General features: G+C 42.5%; 1 protein-coding gene across 2 annotated transcripts in view; it reads right to left on the reverse strand.

Annotated features, from left to right (window-relative positions):
- The window catches only part of LOC119164775 (putative ATP-dependent RNA helicase DHX34), a 38,575-nt gene that overhangs the window by 5,347 nt on the left and 8,550 nt on the right, over window positions 1-24,678 (reverse strand). For both annotated transcript variants that reach the window (XM_075873828.1, XM_075873827.1), the window contains 13 exons: window positions 23,366-23,570; window positions 21,057-21,271; window positions 17,385-17,579; window positions 16,378-16,566; window positions 14,846-15,073; window positions 13,075-13,221; window positions 12,111-12,256; window positions 11,239-11,349; window positions 9,222-9,343; window positions 7,394-7,552; window positions 5,636-5,744; window positions 3,613-3,755; window positions 856-1,017 (listed from right to left, as the gene is read on the reverse strand). In XM_075873828.1, coding sequence (XP_075729943.1) covers window positions 856-1,017; window positions 3,613-3,755; window positions 5,636-5,744; window positions 7,394-7,552; window positions 9,222-9,343; window positions 11,239-11,349; window positions 12,111-12,256; window positions 13,075-13,221; window positions 14,846-15,073; window positions 16,378-16,566; window positions 17,385-17,579; window positions 21,057-21,271; window positions 23,366-23,570 — 2,131 coding nt within the window. The remainder of the gene's footprint in view (window positions 1-855; window positions 1,018-3,612; window positions 3,756-5,635; window positions 5,745-7,393; window positions 7,553-9,221; window positions 9,344-11,238; window positions 11,350-12,110; window positions 12,257-13,074; window positions 13,222-14,845; window positions 15,074-16,377; window positions 16,567-17,384; window positions 17,580-21,056; window positions 21,272-23,365; window positions 23,571-24,678) is intronic.

Here is a 24,678-nt window from a genome sequence, read left to right on the forward strand (position 1 = left end):
CAGCATCTGCGATCCAGCCCCACTTCAACGAACATTATCATGCCCCGCCACGGTGGTCAAGTGGCTAAGGTACTTGCCTGCTGACCCGCAGGTCGCGGGTTTGAATCCCGGCTGTGGCGGCTGCATTTCCGATGGAAGCGGAAATGTTGTAGGCCCGTGTGCTCAGATTTGGGTGCACGTTAAAGAACCCCAGGTGGTCGAAATTTCCGGAGCCCTTCACTACGGCGTCTCTCGTAATCATATGGTGGTTTTGGGACGTTAAACCCTTCATATCAATGAACATTATCATGACAAGTCAGCACAGCTTGTAAGTATGTGGCTGGAATTTTCGTTGAAGCCACTGGACGGAAATTCAGTCATTGTCCCTGTGAAACTTGCAGCAGACGACAGAGCTGGTGTCTTCATGCGACTTGAACCTATGTCAAACCGTGCAGACTGGTCATTACGAAACCACCCTATTGACAGTAAAATTGAAAGCAGTTATCAGAATAAAAAGAAGTTCGGCGCGTTCTGGGGCGCAATGAAGTTCTTGCCACTACTGTTTTCATTAAGAGCAACAGTACGAAAATTTGTGTCCGTAAACAGCATTTATTGCTTCTCAGAAAGTGCTACTCTACTTCAGCATGTCCTTATAAATCGCTGAACCAGACGAGTACGTACAAGTCGGAGAAAGAAGTATGGAAGTAGAATCGTCTCATTGCTCTGGCTTCTCGCTGCATCAAGCCACTCATGTACAAAAAAAAACAAACAAGCTTTTGCTCTTGATTGATTGATATGTGGGGTTTAACGTCCCAAAAAAGCTTTTGCTCTTTTAATGTTTTTTTTTAAGAGATGACTTCTTGAGTTGCACCATACCTTGTGACGTAGACTGGTGGGTCTTTTTGTGCTGGAATATCTCCGGGAGTGTCAGTCGTAGCTCCCTGTTGCATTCCTTGCAGAAGTAGGCCTTTTTCAAAGGGTTGTTCTTCTCTTCATCTGGTGCCACCTCGTCTTCTGTAGGGGGGCAGGTTCCAGCATCTGGGAAGGCATAGTATTGTTGCGTTTCGATGTCAATAACTGCTTTTAATCTCTTTAAAGAACACGCAAGATCTGGCAGGTGTATTCTAAAAAGGTAACCTTGAATTGCATGTGGCATATTTGGGTCGGATTAAAGCTTATGGTAAAGAGAAATGCCAAATTGGTCTATACTGATATGGTGTTATAACAAGCTTCAAGCATCTTTCTTAGCGTGAGTACGTATAATTTATCATGCTTGAGCTATTTTTACCACAGCTAACGATTTCACATATCAGCATTTTCTTCCTTGCTCATTTATGATAGCCAATACAATTATATAAGCGAAGCCACCCACACGCCTTGTTGCGATTTTGGATGGACTCCACGAAAAAGAGGCCACTTTGCTATGCCGGTTGTGGCTGAGAGTGGCTTTCACGAAGTCATTCTGTTTCTGCATAGCAATGGCTTTTCACGACGACAGTAGTAGCGGGGAGACACTGCAACTCGTGTTACATGGATGTCCTCGCTAAAATCTGTACAGACGATTGCCCGTAGCAAGCTTAGCCCACAGACTGATGTTCGTGCAACCAACCTGGAATGTTGTCCTAAAAGCTGAGCACGGATGCTTTTACAATGGTTGCCGGGCCACTGTGGCATCAGTGGTAACCACCTTGCCGACGACGCTGCCCGATGTGCCCACGATGGAGCATTGACACTGTTAATATCCTCGTCAAGAGTAGACGCAGCTAGAGAACTTCGTCACATCGCACATAATGCCACGCTTGCGCATTGGAATTCTCCACTTGACTCCAATCATCGCCCTAAGAACCTTAAGTCATTACTCCAGAAACAACTGCCATCCAAGATTTCTCGACGTGACGCTACAATGACGCTCGACGTGCCGGCTGTGGGCTGGGGTAGCGTTTACTAAGTCATTCAGCAATCGCATTGGCATGGCAGATTTATCCATGTGTGAAAGCTGCAACTGTATAGAGACTATTGAACATTTCTTGTGCCACTGTGCCCATTTTGATGAAGATCACCGGACTCTCCAGTGTGCCTTGAATAGACTCGATGACCGGCCATTTAATGAAGCAAAGATCTTAGGAGCCTCGTCGCGCAGCACAACAGCACAGAAAGCCACACGAGCACTCCTGAGAAACTCGCATTGTGTGTGTGATGTAACATGTGTCTATCCTTCTCTCTCTTTTTTTTACTCCCCCTCCCCATGTGTTGGGTAGCAAACTGGACGCAAAGTCTAGTTAACCTCCCTACCTTTCCTACATTTCTTCTCTCTCTCTCTCTGAGCACGGATGCAATTTGAAGACAAAAAACTTGCACAAGTGGCTACGCGCTGGCGATGTTACAAACCACACAAGACTTCCTGCGACATTGTGTGTGTGTGTGCTTCCCCCTCACTCTCTATTGCTCTCTTTACCACCTTTAACTATCAATCTCCCCCATGTAGAGTAGAATATGTGTTATAAACTAGTTAGAATACTTGCCAATGCCCTCTCTCCTGTTTCCTTCCCTCCTCGCATAGTGTGCGGCAAGAGTTAAAAGGTAGGCATATGCGAACAGTAGATTTGAGGTTCGAAGCAAATAGTGATTTGGTCAAATAAGTCCCATCCAATTTGAATAGCATATAAAACACATTGTAAGGAAAAAGGAGCATATTTGTCATGAGCCAATCAACTGGCACAGTATTTTTAAATTGAAAGAAAGCATGTGCAAACTAATTATTTTTGGTTCAAAAAGGAAATTATCAGAATTTGACTTTTGGTAGAATGCAAATTATAATGCATAAGATAGGTTACGTTTAAAAATTTACTATACTTGGAGCATATAAGCAGGTATAAGAAGCTTTTTAGACATAAAATTTGATAAATCGATGTGAGGGTAATATGTTCATTTGACACTGACGTGGGGCTTCGCGGCAGTGTAGATTTCCCCTGGTTATCTGCGTTCACGGCACAGCATTCTTCCACAGCAGCAAAGCCACCTTTACAAAGGGTTACATGTGGTTTATATATGTCTATTCATTGATTTTGAATGCTTCGAAATTTCGGGTAATTTAAATTCGTGTCAAAGCGAGTTCAAATATTCGTACATGCCAAATTAGAAGTGCTGTTTTTTACCATCAGCGGTAAGACACCACAAAAAGGCAAAGCTCTTTGAAAAAATGTGAATAGACAAGTTGCAAGGATACACAAGCGAAAAAAAAATTAAAGACAGAAAAAAGGCAGTGGCTTAAAGCACCACAAGCAGCATCAGGATATGTACAGGAAGTGGACAGAGCCAAACATGGAGTGCGCTGGGGACAAAGCTTTTTTTTAGAAACAGCTTCAAGGACAGGCTGTTTTGATGCAGAAGGGCCACTTCAGAAAACCAGTCAGTTTTGGTGTGCCACAACTACACCTAGCCACGCTTTTTCCCCCCTACTGCGCCCGAAACCCAGAGGTGCTCCGGTCATGCCAATGGGGGCGTACTGCTGTCATCATTGAAGCACTGCAGTCGCTTCCAGTAATGAAGGCAGAAGGTTTGTCCAAACTGTTTGGTAACCCGGATGATAATTATTAACTAGCCTTTGTATGACTGAGAGCGAGCTGGCCATACCTTTGGCAACTAGAATGTCCTTGTTGCAAGCGTCCAAGTGAATAACCGCGTCCATGACTGCAAGCGGGAGGTCCGTGTCGCAAAGAGGGCACTTGCACGTTTTGTCAACTAGCGTCTCCTCTGGCATGCTGATTTCTTCCAGGCTGTCACAAGTGATCAAACGGGAATCAAGTGCTGTGGCAATGTTGACCCTTTATAAAATTAAAAATGTGCGAATAACTTACGCACAACTATGTTATGGCTTATAAGTGTGAACTGCAAGGCTTGCCACGGTATCAATACCATAAAATATCTAAATTTAATTTCGGAGGCATTAAAGGTTACACACAGTTACACAGTGCAGAAAGGTGCCCCATACCGTATCCAGTTGAATGTAACACAAGTTTTTTTTTCAAGATTTTTGCTACTCGAAGTCGACCATCGTGTTACAATGAAATACCGAATATCAAGTTCTCTAAAAAGAGCAATTATGCACACAAATAATCTTTTTTGTATTATTTTTCCAGGCGATAATGAAAAGTCGCCCCTTATGTTACAATTGTGTCCACATCACAATAGAGTAAACATAGTGCACTGCTCAGGAACGTTTGACGGGGTAGGTTTGCAAGTGTGTTTTACATCTTTGTGGCATCATGTGTTATCCATCTTTCAGCTCTGTTTTGAACTCGTCTTTCATGTTCTGCTTCTACCCAAAGCAGCTCTTATTCTGCAAGGTAGCACTCCTGAAGTACACAATTGGCTCCACGTGTTTGGTTGTTGCGACGGCGACTGGTGTTACGTGTAATATCAGTGCAACACGCGCGTGCAAGTTATATTACGTTGGTGCAAGAAATACTTGCGGGATCATAATGCAAGTCACCACACGGTAAAAGTTTAATCTCGTGCTACATTTGTAGTGTCCCCAAATTTAACTTGAAATTCGTGTCTCTCATAATCATATGGTGGTTTTGGGACGTTAAACCCCACATATCAATCAATTAACTTGAAATTCTGTGTCATACTGGATAGCACCATGAAAGAAGGAAAAAAAACCTAATATACTGGGGTTTCAGTGCGACTCATTTGTACAGTGCCATGTACTGATTCGTTAAAGGGGCCCTGCAACACTTTCATCGCTGTCGGAAAATGGTGCCAATTGGTGTCATGGCTCCTGAGAACACACTCGCACAACATGCATCCCGCAACTTACAATTGATTTTCAGTCAGCTAGAAATTGTTCCCCCTACCTTATACAAATGATGCCATATACGTGAACTCTAGGTCATCGGTTAATTTGAGTATCGTGGGAGCAGAAAAGTTACCGAGGCCTCCTCGTGTGCTTATGATCGCACCGAAAGCAAGCCGCGCGTTTGAAGAAAAAAAGAAAAGGTGCTCGAGGTCGTGAGGCGAAACTTCTTTCTTCTGTGCCATCCGCTTAGTATTCATTGCACTCGTTGGGAGGACAGAAGAGAGGAAGCAATTACAGCGTGTGAAAAAACCTCCAAGTCCACACGTACTTAATGCAGACGTTTTTTACTTCCGAGGTGGTTGATTCACGAGGCAATCCTTTCATGAAGTCATTCAATGTTTACTCAAAAAAGTGTTGCAGGGCCCCTTCACAGTGAGTGAGTAAAAACTTTATTGAACATGTCCGGCGTCATTGAGCGAGGTGGGGCTACAAGCACCCCGGCCTAGGTGACAGCCTCGAGTCCTTGGACCCGGGCGGCATGAGAAAAAAAATCTGTAACCCAGTGTTACATTTGTAGCGCAGTTTCTAATAATGTAAAGTATTTTCTTTAGCCAGCAACCTAAAAAAATCACTGGTTAAAATTCTTGCTTATACACATCTAAAACACAGTTGCCAAAAAAACATTTAAAAGCAACTTCAGCAGTGTGCGGTAGTTCGACAGCGATCAATTAAATCAAGAAAACATGGTTTATTAAGTTCAACATTCCAAAGCGATTCATGCTATGTGGAACGCTGCAGTGGAGAGCTGTGTATAATTTTGACCATTCCTTCACCAAGAAAAAAAGTGAGTCGTACCATCCAAACGTGAAGTAACTGCTGATGAAGACTCCTCCTTTTCTTGGATTCACTTTGAACCGGTCTTCAGGCAGGCCATCTTGACTGTCCTGTGTAAGTGCACGAAATGCTGCAATAAAGAGGATATGTTTAAGCTACTGCAGTCGGTGATGACTGGCAGATACTAAGTATGCATAAGTAGCGGATAGCCGCCTAAATCTTTTTGCCTAGCGTGAACAGCAGTGACTTTTCCATGTGGAAGCATCGTACGATGGAACAAAGTTACAAAAAATTGTTTTGTGAGAATGTGCTTTGCATGTATGCTCTTGGGCCCACTCTTTTTGGAACTCAATTCAGTGACACAGCGAAGACATACGAAAAAAATTGTCTCTCGCACAAGCCAGTTAAAGGTTTATGCAATTGTATATGCTGCAAACATTAAAACGGCTTATCTAACAGCCGTTTTAAATGATAATAATGCCATTTTATATGATATTGCATTTAAGGCAATTGAAATAAAATTATAGCAATTGATGTCCAAGAAATGTGGTGTGCTAGGAAGAAAGAAGGCAGAATGTGCTGAAGCTAATTTTGGTTATTAATTGACATGCAAGATTCAATGGCACAAGGGCCGGGTCTGAGAAAAAAATGCCAAGAGTACATTAATTTTAGCCACCTGGAATTCTTTGACGTAGGCCCAAATCTAAGCACTACAGATACATTCTTATCATTCCACACCAATTATGATGCTGCATAGATGCTTCGCGAGTTGAACCTGCAGCCTCCCGCTCAGTAACAATGGCACGAAAACCAATATTTCATTTTTCGGTACCTCTAAAGAGTTCTTTATATAAATCAACAAAGCCAAGTGACCAGTTTCAAGAGGCAAGTTGGGACATTCTTAAAAGTGGAAAGTTGGGCCACTTGGCACTTTGAACACGAAATTTTCATGCACAAGTAGAGAAACTAGAAGACGGGCCAGTGAAGACAAGACTGGACTTTAGAAAACTTGGGAGTGCATATGAAGGTACACTGGGCGAAGGAAGACACACTCACCACATATGCTGACACACAACTGTTGTGTGCATTCCTTCTTTCATCCTGTCTATAATTATTTGCACTCAAAGTCTTCTAAATAAATGATGTACAAACAAGTGTGCCTAGCCACCCTGGTACAAGTGCAGACATCTTTCTGTAATTAAAAGATCTAGCATTATAGTTATGTAATCATAAGACCCGCTTGTCTCTGCAAGAGAGGTTAGAGCACGGTTGTAACAAAACATTGGTTATAACAAAGTAAATTAAATATATTATTGGAAAAATATAACTGCGCTAATGACGAGACACGAGAAACAAAGCGGACAGGACGATCGCAGACCACATCCCACATGGCGGTCACACACCTTTTCTTAGGCAAAATCCAAGAAGTCTTGCGTCACGCATCTTCGCGGTGATGAGGCTTACGCTGCGTTGATTTTCCAAGGGAAGGGAACACTTTGTGTCTCACGTCTCATCTTTAGGGCAGTTATATTTTTTCAAAAATGTCTCACCAACTCTACCAACATATGCTTCTCGAAATCAAACATGGTCTCTCAATAAGTAGAGTGCCAGAAATATATCTTTATAACAAATTTTTGGATATTACAAGCTTATTTTCATGTAAGGTACAGCTTTGTCATAACGAGGTTTTAGTGTAGTAATTTCGCAAGACAAAGCACTGCTCGTCGCAGTTTTTTCACAGTGTGTGCAGCTTGTCTGACGATCGCTTGGCTTGCCTACCTTTAGCGCCAGCGTAGAGGTGCTTCACGTCGGCAGGCAGCAGACGCTTCACCGTGTAGGCAATCTCCGTCTTCAACACGGTGTCGTATCTCTTCCTCAACTGTTTCTGCATGTGCCTCACCTGGGGGCTGGGCTCCTTTTTCTCTTCGGATGACGTTTCTGCGAATTAAACTCGACGATTGGCTACTATGTTTCTGAATGAGTGAGCTAAATCTTACGCAATGAACTCTGTGGATAAGCAGGAAAACTAAACAAGAAATTAGTTCTCAAATTAAAAGCGAAAGTGCATAGAGGTTTTGAAACATATACTACAGCTTGCATTTTTGTATTTAGATCTAGCCATCGCAATCCTTAACTGTACCCTCATGAGCAATGTGCAAAAAAATCGCACGCAAAAAAGGACTAAAATGATTCTTGATGCATAATAGCATGTCGTAGTCCATGAGCATCGGCAAGATTTAATCTTGGAGGGGGGGCGGTGCAAATTCGTATTTCATCGCAGTTGGACAATGGAGCGCTGGTGTAGCATAAGTGGGGGATAAGTACTAGTGTGGCTTGAGGGAAGCAAGTGCCCCTTTTGCACCCCCTGCCATGTCATAGTCAACATTCAATTCATATATCATGAGCAATTATTGTTAAAAATTACTTTGCCATCCTTTCTCGTTATTGCTGATAACTGTGCAAGTAATTCAATACAAGTTTCTAAAAAAATCGTGCACTAAATTCAAACAATTCTTATGACATTATTAAAAGAAATCAGATGCTAAATGGGAAGTATTTCACATGTCACACTATAGAATGTGTGATTCGAACTTAGAGATTGCACGTAATCATAGCTTGAATAAATTCCATGTCCCTGCTCATCTTGATTATGACTCAACAGCTGATATGGTACAAACTTTTGGAATATATAGGGAAGTGCGACTATCTGCGTGCTTTAAATATCTTAACAAATATTACAATACCCAAATACTCTTAGACACGAATTTAATACTTCCGAGATTTTGAAGTTTTCAAAACGAAAAAAAAAAAAAAAAAACGGGCATACTTCACCGCATGCAGCCCACCTGAAAAGCTGGTTTCACGGCAGTGCAGAACCACCTTGTTATGAAATTACCTAGTCAAAGGAAATCTACACTGCCGTGAAACCGCATCCGAAGGATAACTGTGCATGTTAACTGCACCGCAACAGTTACTTTCAATCATCGTCAGTGGCATCCACGGGCACCTCAGGGCCAAAACAAGCAATTTATGCACTATTAGGAAACCGTTCAGGGGCCTTCACATTTTGATATACACCTTATATTGTTCCTGTAAAAATTTTCTCCCGAATATGTGTTTCTGCTCAAGAGTGAAGTCGACCTTAAAAAGAAAGGCGCAAGCTCGGTTTTAGTAAACTGGCTTTCTCACGTTGTCTGTTGCTGGAAAGGCAACACATAATCTCAATTGCAGTGTCATTGTGTCACGGCAAACTTTGCAATGTGGTTTGAATGTTCAAAAGAATTACACAGTGCAAGAAAAACGCAGCACACAAGAAAGACACGCAAGGGACAAGTGCTTCTGCACCACAAAGAAAACACAAAAGAACAAAGACTTTTTTTGTTCTTTAAAAGCACGTTACAAGGGCTTAATCTGGCAAATTTTGGAACATAATGTCTTTCACCCCTCATACCTCGCACCGTGTTACTATTCAAACTGCAACTATCCAAACTTGTTTCAATATTATTCGATACCGATTACTATTAGCTTAGAATTTCTTCTGGCCAGGAAAGTGAGACGCGTGTAAGCCTTGCAATACTATGGTGCACCACATTGAAACAGAGCGTACCTTCGAGCATGTGAGCGACCAGTCTCTCGTAAAGGTTTCGTGCAACGAGAACACTCAGCAGGAGTTGCAGAGCCTCGTCTGGGTCGGGAAATGTCACTTCAACAAATTCGTCGAAGACCAATCTGGCAACATGAAGACAAGACATAAGAATAGCGCGCAAGTTGAGACAAATGAACAGCGTCGAAGTTACAACCCTATTGACATATGGATTTGGCAGAGAGGCGCACTTGGTGAAAAAAATGAGCCCACTGTTGATAATCTAAAAAAGGAACCTTCAGGGCGGCCATACTGTAACTCTCACTTATCAGGACAAATTTATGAGCAGTTCAGAAATTCTCAGTTCCTCGTGTTCTCACAGTAAGCAAAGCTCGGTCTTACGAGGACAGTAAGTTGTTTGTTTCACACAAATGCACACTGGCCTCATGTACAAGTTTTCCTTACAACTTTTCACTGATTTAGTCTTGCTAAACAGGTCATAAAGAATCAAGTTAAGCCCCCTTATAAGAGGCATGCTCCGGGCAGCAATTCTTGTCTATTATATGAGACGTCTCCTATAAGCAGGAGACCTCGTATGCATTTTCCTATCCTCGGAATTTTACTGTAGGCATATTGATGTCTCCAATACTCATTTGTCTCTTATATCAGAGTCTCTTATAAAGAAGTTCAACTGTACAATAAACTGCACACACTTATGAATAAAACAAGCGCTTTTAAAGAAAATTGTACTGATATTTTTGATTCGCAAATTTCTTTTGGGCCACAAACCATATTAACCTAATTGTAAGCCGACTCGAATGTAGGCCGACCTCCATAATATTGCAAAAAAAAAAAGACCAAGCACCCGCACATTTCATCAAAACAATTAATTTATTTATTTGATTGATTGATTACATATGCCCACTGAAAATCATCTACACAGTTCTTTTCGTGAACTCAGATTTGGATGCCCAGCCCCAGATGGGTTCGAAGTGTGTTCTCGGCATTCCCAATTCTGATGCGAAGGCGTGGGCTTCTCGTGCAACAATTCAGTCGTAGCCCCCAGAAAAACCAACTGGTGCAAAAAAAAGTGGCCTCTCAGCTGTGTTTTACGGTTAAGCAGAAAAGCTTGCTTTGCGACAATCTGCAGGGATTATTTTTAGAAAATTTTCTGTGACTCATTGCAGAGGGTGTGGCTTATATGCTAGAAAATATGGTATATAGTACAAGCAGAGCCAGAACACAAATGCAGTGTTATAACCATGCCCTAGTGTCCCCGATTTCTCGTTTGCAGTGTTAACTTGGAGTACTAGTTTTGGTATTGACTGAAGTGATGCAAATTGATTTTGAAGTATTGGTTTTGATTGCAAGTCGACAACCACAAATTTAGATGTGAAATTTAGACAAAAATGGGTCGACCTACAAATAATGTAAATACAATAATTTTTTACATGTTACTAATACACCAGACATATATACGTGAAGGCAGCCAAGAAAACGACTCCTGGTTATCTCTTAAATGAGGCACAAAAGTTACAAAAAAAAAGTAACTAGTTTGATAGTTCGATAGCACATGCATCAGTACTGCTTGAAAAGCACTTTCATTTCATGAAATATATCTAAACAGGCCATGATCGACACACCATTGTTGTGCGCTGTGACATTTTCACTATGTATAACATTCAGTAAAAATGTTTGCAATTATCCCTGGTTGTTGCGCGTGTCTCTGCCATATGTATAAATGTTCATCGTTACCTTCCATTAAACATAGTGTAGTAAGACAGTGCTCTGTGTGCATTGCCTTTCCTTGTCCCCATCTTCTTCAGCGCTGTGTTCCCTCCAACAACAACTAAATTGTCTGGACTGGTGCCATGAGTTGGCATGAAAGTAACCCACAATTATTTCTTAAATTAGGTACAAAAATTAGACAAAAACAATTGCATAGTCACATGGCTGGGAGCAAATGCCATTTGTTCAGCAGATTTCAATTATCCTTTCAATATGCCACCTGTGCATCTCCGTCAAGGTAGGCGAGACATACCTCGACATTGTCATACTGGAATCAATGGCAGAGGAGACCAGCAACAACATCTGGACACATTGCACCCTCAGGCAGTTCAGCAAGTAGGGCTTGGTCGTTTCCAGTAGGGACCTGCAAAATTTAAAGGACCGAAATATCAAATATTCAGCATTCAAATTTGCTTAGCAAGTGGAAAAAGAACATCGGAACAGACCAACTGCAATCGAGAGATGATGCCATTAACACTGTGCCCTCCAACTTTACCTCCCGTCATGTCTCACTGCCACTTCAACACCCGTAATCTAATAAATTATAAGTGCGGAGCACTTTAGGAACCTGGGTTGTCGTATGTTGTTGTCGCATGATGTAACGCAAACAAAGCCACACACAGTCAAACCTCATTATTACAAGTTGCATCTTACACGAAAATAAGTTGGCTATATCCGAAAATTCGTTATAAAGGTATATTTCTAACTTTATACCTAATGCAAGACTAATTTTGTTTATTTCGTTATAACCAATATTTCGTTATATCCGTGTTTTTGTATCGAGGTACAAAAAAAGATGATGATATACAAAAAAAGATGAAAAAAGAAAGCAAGCAAGAAATAGAAAAAATAATTTAAAATTGGAAAAAAATAGTAATAAATAGAAATAGAAAAGGAGAAAGAGAAAAAAAAAGAGCGATGGAAAGAGAAAGAAAACCAAAGAGAAGCAAAGAAAGCTGTCCAGCACTGCGCCTCCTTCAGGCTTGGAACTACTGGCGCGAAGCTGCCTTAAATGTTCGCTCTCTCTCTCAGCGATGAAACAAGAGGCGAGAAGCCGACAGGAGAATTGACCTTCACTTTGCTGACCCTCGGCAATGGCTTAGCTCGGGGCACTCGTCGACTCACATGAATGCCACCACCTGGTGCTTCGAGCTGACAGGCAGGCTACTCCTGAAGTTGGGCACCGTCAGGACGTCCATGTCGTCCAGGCGCAGCACTTCCGCGTGCAGTGCGAGGACGCTGTTGGGATGGAGAACCACGAACCCTTTTCCCTGCACACAAGGCGGTCGCCAAACTTGAGGAAACTTGACGATGGTTATTTCGCGTGGTCTAACATCGTAAAAAAGAAGAAGAAAAAACACAAATAAAACAACACAAAAATGAAAGCAGTTGTGGGGTCTCAAATTGGCAAGCGCCACCACTACGCTCTTGGAGTGAACGGACACAGCAGAGGCGTTAGGAACAAACCAAATACACATTTATTTAACTACTTTTCGATCGACGATATCGTCAGCTGAATTATTATAACATCAATCGTGATCACCACGCTAGGACATACTTACACAATAATAAACAACACTCAACAAAATGACAAACAAGGCAATGTCACTAACGCCTGACTCACCACGTGGGCCCACTGCAGACTGCCCACGGTGCTGTCCACGGCAGACCCACTGCTGGAGGCAACCGTCTGCGCTACCGCCCCATGCCGAAAGAGACTCGCTCAACTCTCTCGCCTGCCACGAAGGCTTGCCTTCCGCCAGGGGTCACCGCCGGTGCTACCGTTCTACCAACCATGATGATGATAGTGGTGATCACCGCTCTTGAACACAACGCCACCTATCGCTAGTTGTCACCCCCAAAATACGGCTTCTGTGCGAAACACATGGGCCACGCGGCACAAACAACTTTACAAAAGGTGTCAGCACCCCCACAACGTTTGTGTAAGCAAATACGGCCGCTCCAGGTGGAAGTGCTAATTTCACACAGTCTCTTCGCCTCCACACAGTACAGTAGAAGGCTCTACAACCTACTCGTGCCTGCCACACATTAAGCTGGTTAAAATTAAAGAAAAGAAAGTTCCGCTAACCTTGGTGTGAAAAAGCTGGTCCGAGTCTCGTTTGTACGAATTGTGGTCGTCCGAGATGGCGATCTGAGGGTATACACCAGAGCAGAGGATTAGCTTCATCAGGCTCAGGTCATGGAAGCCAAAACTGCGGCTGCGACGGAGGAACTCCTGAGAGAGCAGAAACGATCGCATTAGCACACTGTCTACAATGAATATTCTCAAGCAAATGCATTCGTCACAGCAAGGAGGTTGTGCAGGCAAAATGTCAGCGTAGGTGAACGCAAGAGAATATGTTTACAAATGAACCGCTTTATAACAGACTCTGATGTAAGAAAGAAGTGGTTATAGGACACACCATTGTGCTCAACATGGAGATAGAGGTTGATCAGAAAATGAGTATGTAGTGACACTTCCATAACACCTCATGGAAAGTGCAAGAGCTGCTCCCTAGTGCATGTCACTTATAAAGAGGCTCAGCTGTAATGAAAAAAAAAAAATCTGCCACCGATTTGACAATACCTAGCTAATAACAATCAAAAGAAAGAGGTTGTGGTGTTTTAAATGCCAAAACCACAATTTCACCACGAGTAGGGTCGAAAATGGAATAAAGTGCCCCATGTAGCAGTGTCAACAAACAATACTGACTTTATAAGCGTGCTAACGTGGTGCTTGTGATGGTGCACTGTACTTGTCTGACATGCAGAACTAACGGTTTTTGGTGTGTTCACTCTGGAGCCATTATTCCTATTTTTTATCCTCCATTGCAACATCCCCACTACAACACTACTATTTTCCCGCTATTGTGTTTAATTGTGTTTATTATTTGCGTGTTTACTTTGTAAACATTACTCACACTTTTTCTCCCTCTGTTACATACCCCAACTACGAAGCCTTAGAGTGATTAATAATAATAATAATAATAATAATAATAATAATAATAATAATAATAATAATAATAATAATAATAATAATAAACAGACTGAATATGACCAGCTGGGGTTCATTAAAAACTGAGTCAAAAATTGGGATTGTAGGTAAAGCATATTGAAGGAAGCTACACGTTCATAGCAAACGAGAAAATAGCCGGTAGGCACAGCCCTGACACTTCATTCGTACATCACATAAAGTACACAGAAATCAAAGTGCACAAGGGTTTCTGCATTTGGCTTCATGCCAATGAGACTGCTTGCATTGAGCTTGAACCAACTAGTGGCACCATGGGAGCTAGTGCAGCAAATAGTGCAGCTATTTGGCACTGTCCTACCAGCATTATACACTATAGCGGGCAAAGGATCGTGAGCCTGTGTAACGAGCTTCGATAACATTAGCTCCTCTGTCCCAGTTTGGACAAATGGGCAGTGCAAGCAAAGGGAAAGTGTACAGTTTTACGTACAACGCATCTCACAGACTTCCTGAAAACTACTAAAATTGGCAAACCTGTCTTGTGCATATTGAGAGCTTAATACATAAAGGAACAAGTCATTTCAACTGAAAGTGTGCTAGTATTAGAAGGGTAAAGATGGAGAGTTAAAACATTCACAAGAGAATGAATACTTGAACTAGGTTTTTGCAAGTGCAAACTGAGATAATTCTCTTTCAAAAAACAAAAACAAAACATACATGACACAGACAAAAACATAAAGCATCAGACATGTAATGACTATACTCACTTCACTTTTCATAAACAGAGTTGTAGCCACATGGCACAATCAATTACAACAAAAAAAAACATGATTGCAAGATTGGCCCAGCGAACCGTAGTTTTCGCAAAAGAAAACATTGCTGCACGCACTTGCACTAAGGTTGGATCCTGCTGTAGCCTGAACTCGACGTCCTTGATGTCCACCTGCTCTTCTTCTTCGTCCTCGTCACCCCAGTGCCCTAGGCGGAGCACCCTTTTTTTCCGCGGTGCCTTTTGCAGCTGTCTCCGCAGATCTCTCAGCTGCTTCATCTCCCCGTGCCGCTGGATCCGGGCAACACTATCCGTGACCTCGACTTCGTTCTCCATCAGGCCCACCTCCTGGGGGTTACGACGGCAATCGCAAAAAAAGCAACCAAAATCAAATTGCAGGGTTTGAAATGTTTACAAAATACATGCGCTTTGAGGAATAATGTGATGGAAAGCTTTGGATTAAGTTTGACCGCCAGGAGTTTAACATGCACCTAAGTACACTCAACCTTCGATACAACGAACCCAGATATAACGAAATATCAGTAGTAACGAAGTAGATGAAAAAAATGTCTTGTAATAGATGCAGTGTTAGGAATAAAGTTTTATAACAAGTTTTTGGATATAAGGAACTTATTTTCATTTAAGATGCAACTTTGTTATAATGTGGTTTGAGTGTATATGTACAACAACATTTCAAACTACGTAGCAGTACATAGCCGCCATGTCCAATTGCACTTGTGGCTTTGCGCTTCACAGCAGAGTGCTGTGAGTGCGGAGCTACCACGGTGCGTTTGAATAGCGGCGAGTAATAAAATCTAATGTTTTGAAAAACGAGCAGAAGCATCACAGTAAGCTCAGAAGAGTAGTAGCTTAATTTAAAAAAAAAAAAGAATTTCACAGTTATTACTAGCCAAAAGTGATGCGAGACTATGGTACAATGAAAAATTTATGATTCTTGGCATGGCTTCAGAGATAACGGGGCACTGAAATGTCTTGGAGGCTGTGTGCCTCAATCTATGTTGTAGCAACACTCAACAGGTGTACATGTCCTCTGCGCAGGTGTTGTTCCTAATAAGAAATCCATACCATTACCAGCTATACAACCTTGCCAAGATTCTTCAGCAGTATACATTACTGTCATTAAAGCAAAAAGTATGCAACCACTGCATATTGCCAGTTCCAGTGTATGAGGATGAAACACAGAGGATAAAAGCTCTGAAAAAAAAAAAAAGCTGCAGACCATGCAATGTGCAATGAAACAGTTAATGATTGGTGTGACAGGAAGAGATCGGAGAAGGGCAGGGTGGGCCTGGGAACAAACAGAGTTTGCACATATCCTAGTTGACATCAAGCAAAATAAATGGATCTTGGAAGGCCATGTAATGCATAGGACTGACAACCAATGGACGGTAAGAGAAAGAAAACGGTTACCATAAGATGAGAACACAGCCGAGGTACGCGGAGCATTAGGTGGAGAGACGAACCTGAGAGATTAACATGGATAAAATGAAATCGGCGTGCACAGGAGAGAGCAAACTGGAGATCAGTGGAACAGCCCTTCAACCTGCAGTGTACCTAACTAGGCTAAAAATGACGATGATGACTACTCACTTCTGAGCGAAACTTCATCACAGTCAGCCTCTGACCCTTACCTGTAGCAGCTGCTTGAACTGGCTTCGCAGCTTCGTCATCTCGTAGAATCGCTGCTCTTCAAGCCCTAGGCGGCGACACCACTTTCGAGTGTCCTCGTTGTAGCTGGACTTGGCAGCGAGCCACTCGTGGTAGGCGTTCAGCAGCGTGAACGGATCGCCATGGTCAGAGTCCACGCTCTTGCGCGCTGCCTATGCACGATAGGAAAATGGCAAACTGTGATCTCACGTAGGCAGGCAGTGTTGGATATTAGTGCAAACCAGTCAAGGCGTGTGCGTACACCACACAAGAAATGGCACCAACTTGAACTATTCTACTCCACCGAAAATAAAGTGGTAAGGTTCTTAAGTGTAGTGGCAAATCTTTCAAGTGAGAAACCCGACTGTGGGGTTAACCAAACACAGCCACACAAGGCTCATTCAGATGCCGACTGTCACATGAACACCATACTGTCATACATCATTCAAATAAAGTCACGCTTGAAGCATTCGTTACAAGCAATGTTTGTTACACAGTTGAACCCCTTTATAAAAGACATGCTCTAGGCAGCAATTCTTGTTTTTCATATGAGATGTCCTTTACAAGCAGGACATTAGGTATGCATTTTCCTATGAATCTATAGTTTACTGTAGGCACATTGGTGTCTATTATACCCATTTTTCTCTTAAATCAGTGTCTCTTACAAAGGGGTTCAACTAATATTTGTTACAAATGCCACTATGGGCACTACGTATGCAGTACATAACTTGCTAACAATACTGCAGTAATCGAGAGTATTGTGCTTCATTACTAACCTCACTGCAACTTTAGAGACTGACATAAGTGCGAGTGTGTTGCCCTCTAAGCATTTTGATAAAAAGAGCACTTGGTGAATACAGAAGGATGTGTACGTAAATGTACAAGCTTCACAAGTTGTCGCTGGCATTATTCGGTAACGCTGTATTACACAAAAGCCACTATGCATACTGGAATATCGAACACAGTACGATGCTCTAGAGACGACACTTACTGAAGCGTCGAGGTCTCGAAACGACCTCTGCGTGAATGGTGACTGGATGCTGAGGGCAGCGGCAAGCGACAATATCGGGTCCACCAGCCGAAAGACGCAGCCCAAAATGAGTACTTTCCCAATCGTGACGTCCACTGGAAGTTGTGACAGAATCCGGCCAGTAGGCGTCAGGTCTTCATCTGTGGTCAGGGCACCCTTTAAAAACCACCAGCCACAGTTACTCACTCAGTTCATAACCCAAACTCAGCTCATAAGCTGAAAGCTGAACAAGGCCAAAGTGTGAAGCAATTTCTGGTGTAGTAGTGTGTTGCCGTTAAATTATGCCATTTTAAACTTTGTTCAAGAGCTACAAACTGCACAGAACTAATAAACAACAGCCGATTCAAGTGCATTTCAATATGCAAGCAACAGCATGAACATACAGTGCTCACAGAATAAAAATTGACAATTTAAGGAGAAGTAACCCTCTCAGAGTCCCTAGGTTGTGTCACAATGGCAAAATAGTAGCTAATACACTCACATCAAGTACAGGAATTCAGAGTGTCGCTGCAGAACAGGTACTCGGCTCTTAGTGAGGAAACCAACCTTAGCTTAGATACAATGAATGATAATCTGACGAGTATCATTACGGAGTGTGCAGTGGAAGTTGGAGGCAGGGTAGTTAGACAGGACACTGGCAAGCTTTCCCAGGAAACGAAGAACCTAATTAAGAAGCGTCAAATCATGAAAGTTTCAAGTACAACAGATAAAATAGAACTGGCAGAGCTTTCGAAGTTGATTAATAAACGTAAGGTATGTGATGTAAGAAGGTATAACGTGGAGAGAATTGAACACGCTCTGAAAAACGGAGGAAGCATCAAAGCAGTGAAGAGGAAACTTGGGATAGGCAAACATCGGATGTATGCACTAAGGGACAAAGAAGGCAAAAGAACTACCAATATGGATAGGATAGTTAAATTAGCGGAGGAGTTTTACAGAGATCTGTACAGTCGCCGAGACAACCACGACCTTAATACTATAAGAACTAGCAGTAACCCAGATGACACCTCACCAGTAATGATAGAAGAAGTCAGAAAAGCTTTGGAGAGCATGCAAAGAGACAAAGCTGCTGGTGAGGATCAGGTAAAATCAGATCTGCTGAAAGATGGAGGACAGATTGTGTTAGAAAAACTAGCCGCCCTGTTTACGAGGTGTCTCTTGACGGGAAGGGTACCAGAGTCTTGGAAAAACGCTAACATCATCTTAATACATAAGAAAGGAGATGACAAGGACTTGAAGAATTACAGGCCGATCAGCTTGCTCTCTGTAGTATACAAGCTATTTACAAAGGTAATTGCTAACAGAGTAAAGAAAACATTAGAATTCAATCAACCAAAGGAACAAGCAGGATTTCGAACAGGCTACTCAACAATTGACCACATTCATACTATCAATCAGGTAACAGAGAAATGCTCAGAGTATAACCAACCACTATACATAGCCTTCATAGATTACGAGAAGGCATTTGATTCAGTAGAAATATCAGCCGTCATGCAGACACTGCGGAATCAGGGCGTAGATAAAGTATATATAAACATTCTAGAAGAAATATACAGGGGATCAACTGCTACCATAGTGCTTCATAAAGATAGCAACAAAATACCAATCAAGAAGGGTGTAAAGCAGGGGGACACAATCTCCCCAATGCTATTTACCGCGTGCTTACAGGAGGTTTTCAGAAGCCTAGAATGGGAACAGTTAGGGATAAGAGTTAATGGAGAATACCTTAGTAACCTGCGCTTCGCCGATGACTTTGCATAGCTGAGTAACTCAGGGGACGAATCGCAACTCATGATTACGGAGTTAGACAAGGAGAGCAGAAAGATGGGTCTCAAAAATAATCTGCAGAAAATGAAAGTAATGTACAACAACCTCGGAAAGGAGCAGCGCTTCGAGATAGGTAATAGTGCACTTGAAGTTGTGAAAGACTATGTCTACTTAGGGCAGGTAATAACCGCAGAGCCGAACCACGAGATTGAAATAACTAGAAGAATAAGAATGGGGTGGAGCACATTCCGCAAGCACTCTCAAATTATGACAGGTAGATTGCCACTATCCCTCAAGAGGAAGGTATATAACAGCTGTATCTTGCCAGTACTTAGCTACGGAGCAGAAAGCTGGAGACTTACAAAGAAGGTTCAGCTTAAATTGAGGACGACGCAGCGAGCAATGGAAAGAAAAACGGTAGGCGTAACCTTGAGAGACAAGAAGAGAGCAGAGTGGATTAGGGGACAAACGGGGGTTAAGGATATCATAGTTGAAATAAAGAAGAGGAAATGGACATGGGCCGGGCATGTAGCGCATAGACAGGATAACCGCTGGTCATTAAGGGTAACTAACTGGATTCCCAGAGAAGGGAAGCGGGTTAGGGGGAGACAGAAGGTTAGGTGGGCAGATGAGATTAAGAAGTTTGCGGGTATAAATTGGCAGCAGCAAGCACAGGACCGGGTTAACTGGCGGAACATGGGAGAGGCCTTTGTCCTGCAGTGGACGTAGTCAGACTGATGATGATGATGATGATGACACTCACATCAAAACCAACATCACCTTTAGAGGCCATATATGTAGTAACATGACATAGTTATCATGAGTGCTTGCACATACCAATAGCTTATTTTAAGTTTTGAAGTCGCGTTTCATTCTGTGACCATGGTAGGTTTCCTTCATTACTTGCAAAAGATAAGCTCTTAAAACGACAAGATAGCGACCACCGCAGTACACCGGAAGAGTTCCCTACGAAAATCGCCACACAAAGCTTCAACAATGTGGTCTTTCAGCTGCTGAGGAAATTCGACTAGTGCATCGGTGTGTCCAGATTTCGCATTTGTCTTCAGACATTGCCGGGTAGTTACTGCACAATGCTTCATCCTTCTCAATTATCAAACAAATCATATTTTTCCCAATGCACGACAGTAATAGGCCTCAGTACAAATGCATTACCATTATGAACTGCTGCACTCAAAACATAATGTTTTGACGAAAATGATCAAATTGTAGTAAAAAACCACTTGAAGCCAGTCACCAACATCCTGCCTCCTAATATACTTGTTCAATAAATATGGGCAGTACAAAAAGGCATTTAACGCATAATAGGTGGACAAAGTGCCACAGGATGTTGTTACTGGTATTGTTGTTGTCAACCAAACCACTTTGCTTGTAATACACTGTTCTGTGAGAGTTAGTATATTTGTGGACAAGTTAAAGCTCTTTGGATTTTACGTGCGTGCTCTTACAAGGGCTCTCTTTGGGTAAACGAAACCACTGTGGAAGGCAATTGCTTTTAAGACTGGAACCATCTCACCAACGGTACAATCTGGACATAATTTATTTATTTATTTATTTATTTACTTAAAGTACTCTCAAGGTACAAAAATAGTATAGAGGAATGTGGTTACAAGAAATTGGAACAGCTGAAAAATTAAAACAAAATATTGATACACATCAATGGAAATTGCTCTAAAAATATCAAAACACAGGTGTACATGCGACCTATTTTACACAAATGTTTTCCCATATTACGATCTCAGCTACACTCGGTTGTGATCAACAGAGGCAGCAAGTAAGTTCCTATCGATTTTATCGCATTCGAGCTTCTTTTTCTCGATGTCCTGGTTATGCCTGTTCTCCACTCGCCTGTTCCTTGAGCGTCTGCACTGCTTCCTCTATGCTCTCTGAGGACGGCGGTTCCAGGAAGGGAAACTTCCGCACGTCCGGCAGCCCGAGCGCCACGAGCTGCAGCAGCAGCGAGTTGAGGGGCACGCGCTGGATCTCTGGCATCGAGTACGCGGCCAGCGACTCGTACTCTGCCTCGGAGTAAAGCCGGAAACACACGCCAGGACCCGTTCTGCCTGCGGTGGCAAGTCGACAAGGATGCAGCACCCATAGTTGAAGGATCGCTAAAGAGATACATTTAGGCGTGCACGAACATTCAAGCACTTCGAGTATGCGTACAAATATTAAAGCATTCGAATATGCTTCAATACGAATTTAGATTTTCTTGAAATTTCAAGGTATTCGAAATGAATTAATAGGCATCTGTAGACCGCATGTAACCTTCGTAAAGGTTGTTTCACTGCACCATGAAAGTGGTACGCCACGAAAACGCTTATAAAAAAAAAAAAATCTGCAGTACTGTGAAGCTTCACTTCAAGGTAAATGAACATATTCCCCTCACGTAGATTAATCATTTGATAAGTTTAAAAACTTGTTATACGGGCTTATATGCTTTGAGTATAGTAGATGTTAGAACTTGACATAATTTACTGGCTATCAATTGTATCCTGCTGAAATTCAAATCCTGCTAATGTTCAAAGTTGCTTCCACTCCATTTTGAACCAAAAAGAAAAACACTGGCAGATGCCTCGTAGCGATTGTAAATAATATTATGCGGGTGAATCGGGTCACGGCAACTATGATCATTTTTAGGGCTCCATACAAACTTTGTGAACCATTTCATTCAAAACCATTTGATCATATACCCATTTGCTTTGACCTATAATTTACTACTTACAAATCCCTAAAAATAATAAATCATGAATTATTCTTTCAGAACCTTAATGTTATTAATATCATTATCAATGGTTATTTATCAGAAGTGCAAATGAAGGTCAAAGTTTTCAGTTTGAATTTCACGCCGAGCTTCGACACGCAAACACGAGTGTGACGTCACCAACTGCAGTCTTTTGCATATTTTGGCCACATTGGGTTGACGAAATTTCCTGAAACTAGCTAAAATATGACTTTGAGTCCCTTAGAATCCGTAAATAATTTTTAGCGACAAATTATTACGTAGGCCCCCACAGATGCCATCAAAACCTATGATGTCATGGCGAGCTGGTACGGGAGCGTCCAAGGCGGCATCACTACCCGTACTTTCTTTTTGAACATTTTCTTGGTTACCAAGTTTATTCTTGTGGTGAGAATTGTGCTTTGGGTATTGCGAAATTGTAATTCAATAATATGGAAAAAAAAAAAAGATTCACTAGTCAGTGTTTCCTTATAGATGTTAGTGTAAGGCTAAGATCGATAAAGGAACACTGAAGGAGCACTTGTTATCAGCAAGTCTGGAACATTCAGGTGTCAAAGGCCTCAGGATCTGGTGTGTCTTGAAAATCCGCATTCACTAACATAACCAGACCTAAAATAGGCTGAGGACTCTCAGCACATCCGTATAAGCAGTGTTTATATACGATAGAATAAAGCAATTTCAAATAAAAGTTGAGGCAGCAGGAAAAGATGAAGACAGAAACAAATAAAGCAAATGCTTGCCTTGTTGTGGTTCTTCTATTGTTGAAGTTTACACCTTAAACTGCCTCAATTCGCATTCAAGTTGCTGCAACTGAAGGCAAGTTTTTGGGAAGAAGGAGATTCTTTTGCTGTATCTACATCATGTTACGAACTAAGACATGCCCCACAACCTTCTGTACAGTGCCGCCGATGTCCCGAATGTTGCAGGAAGTCAGTAAATTTTTGTAGCCTCTGGAATAGCATTGAGTCGAGCCCGTGAGACCTGCTCATGTAGATTGGTGGCACGCTCTTTCCCCGAAATTCCCACCTTTCTGCATTGTCACACATACCTTGACATTGTTTGTAACCTTGTGCTGCCCATAAGAAATCGTTTTGTGAAAATCTCATCTAGCTATACGATTTATATTTATATTATGTGAGCAAGTGACACTGATGCGACGTTCACGTCTCTCTCTTTGAAAAATAGGATTATCAGCATTCATAATGTGCACATACCTTCTAGTTATTCTAATCAAGTGGAGTGCCTCTGACACTTCCACTTCACTGATTCTTGCAAAACATAGCTGATATATTGGCAGTACCAATTGCTGACGCAATGTTGTGAACGCTGCCTCAGCGTTTTAAACACTCCTTACCGTTATGGCAGCAATGCACACTACTATGAGTCACACGGAACCGGCAGAATCCTCCCTCACCTGCACGGCCTTTGCGTTGTTCCGCACTGGCACGGCTGATCCAGAACTCCTTGAGCTTTTGCATGTGACTGGCCGAATCGTAGCTCATCTCCTTCACCTTGCCCGAGTCGACGACAAACCGGACGCCGTCAATGGTCACGGATGTCTCGGCAATGTTGGTGGACAGAATGCACTTCCGCGTCTTTTCCGGTGCGTAGTCAAACACCTGAAGCAGTAGCAAAGTGTTAGCACTTGTTTTTGCAATGAATGAAGGCACTTGTATACATACAAGCATCGCACATGCAAAAATGCATTGTTGCTTAACATTTTTTCTGTTTATGAGCATGAGAGGCATGAACACTGCCTCAGTTTAACAATAGTGGTAAGCATAATAAGAGAAACATAATTTAAGACGTCAACAATTGCAATAGCTCACAACAATGTCATTATAACTAAGATGCATCTGATATAAAAACTGCTTAGTTATATGTGAAATTTGTTATAAACAAATAGCTGTTACCTTGCTACAACACCAAGAAAGATTCAAGACAATTGCAGTTTTATCGAGAATAGTGAATCAAATGCGAAAAGAATGCAACCTGACTATTATCTGTTCTGCCTTTAAAGTATCTATGCTTTACATATGTATGATTGTAAATGCCCATCTAAAGATTCATGTTCGTTTCATTAACCTTCTTTGTTACACTTTGTGGGGGTGCTGACACCCCCCCTGTAAAGTTGTCTGCGCCGCGTGGCGCACGTGTCTCGCCCCAAGGCTTCGTTTCGGTGGTGACCACCGCCGGGCGATAGATGGCGTTGTGTTCGCTTTTTGAGTACCACTGTTGGTAGAGCGGTAGCGCCGGCAGTGGCCCCTGGCGGAAGGCGGGCCTTGGTGGTGGGCGAGCGTTGAGCGTGTCTCTTCTGCGCGTGGCGGCTGCCGCGAACGGTTGTCTGTAGCGCGGGTCCCCGGTGCTCGGCACCGCGGGCTTCGCGCCGGGGTCCCGCGTGTAAGGTCAGGCGTTGGCGACGCCGCCTTGGGTATGTGCTAGTGTGTTGGGTGTGTTAGTGTGTGTTTATCATGTTATTGTGTGTTTAGTGTGTCCCTGCGTTATGTTGTTTGTATGGTTTAGTGTTAATTGAAATTGTTGTATCATTCGGCGGACGATATCGTCGTCTAAATTAGTTAATAAATGTATGTATGTGGTGTGCTTGGTACCGATCGTGTCAACTGTGTCCGTTCACTCCGAGAGCGTGGCGTGGCGGTGCGCGCGTTCGCCTCGCCGAGACCCCACACTGGCTGCCCAACGTGGGGCTCTTGGAGTGTCGGACGACAG

The sequence above is a fragment of the Rhipicephalus microplus genome, chromosome 9 (assembly GCF_043290135.1).
Source record: "Rhipicephalus microplus isolate Deutch F79 chromosome 9, USDA_Rmic, whole genome shotgun sequence".
Classification (NCBI taxonomy): Eukaryota; Metazoa; Arthropoda; class Arachnida; order Ixodida; family Ixodidae; genus Rhipicephalus; species Rhipicephalus microplus.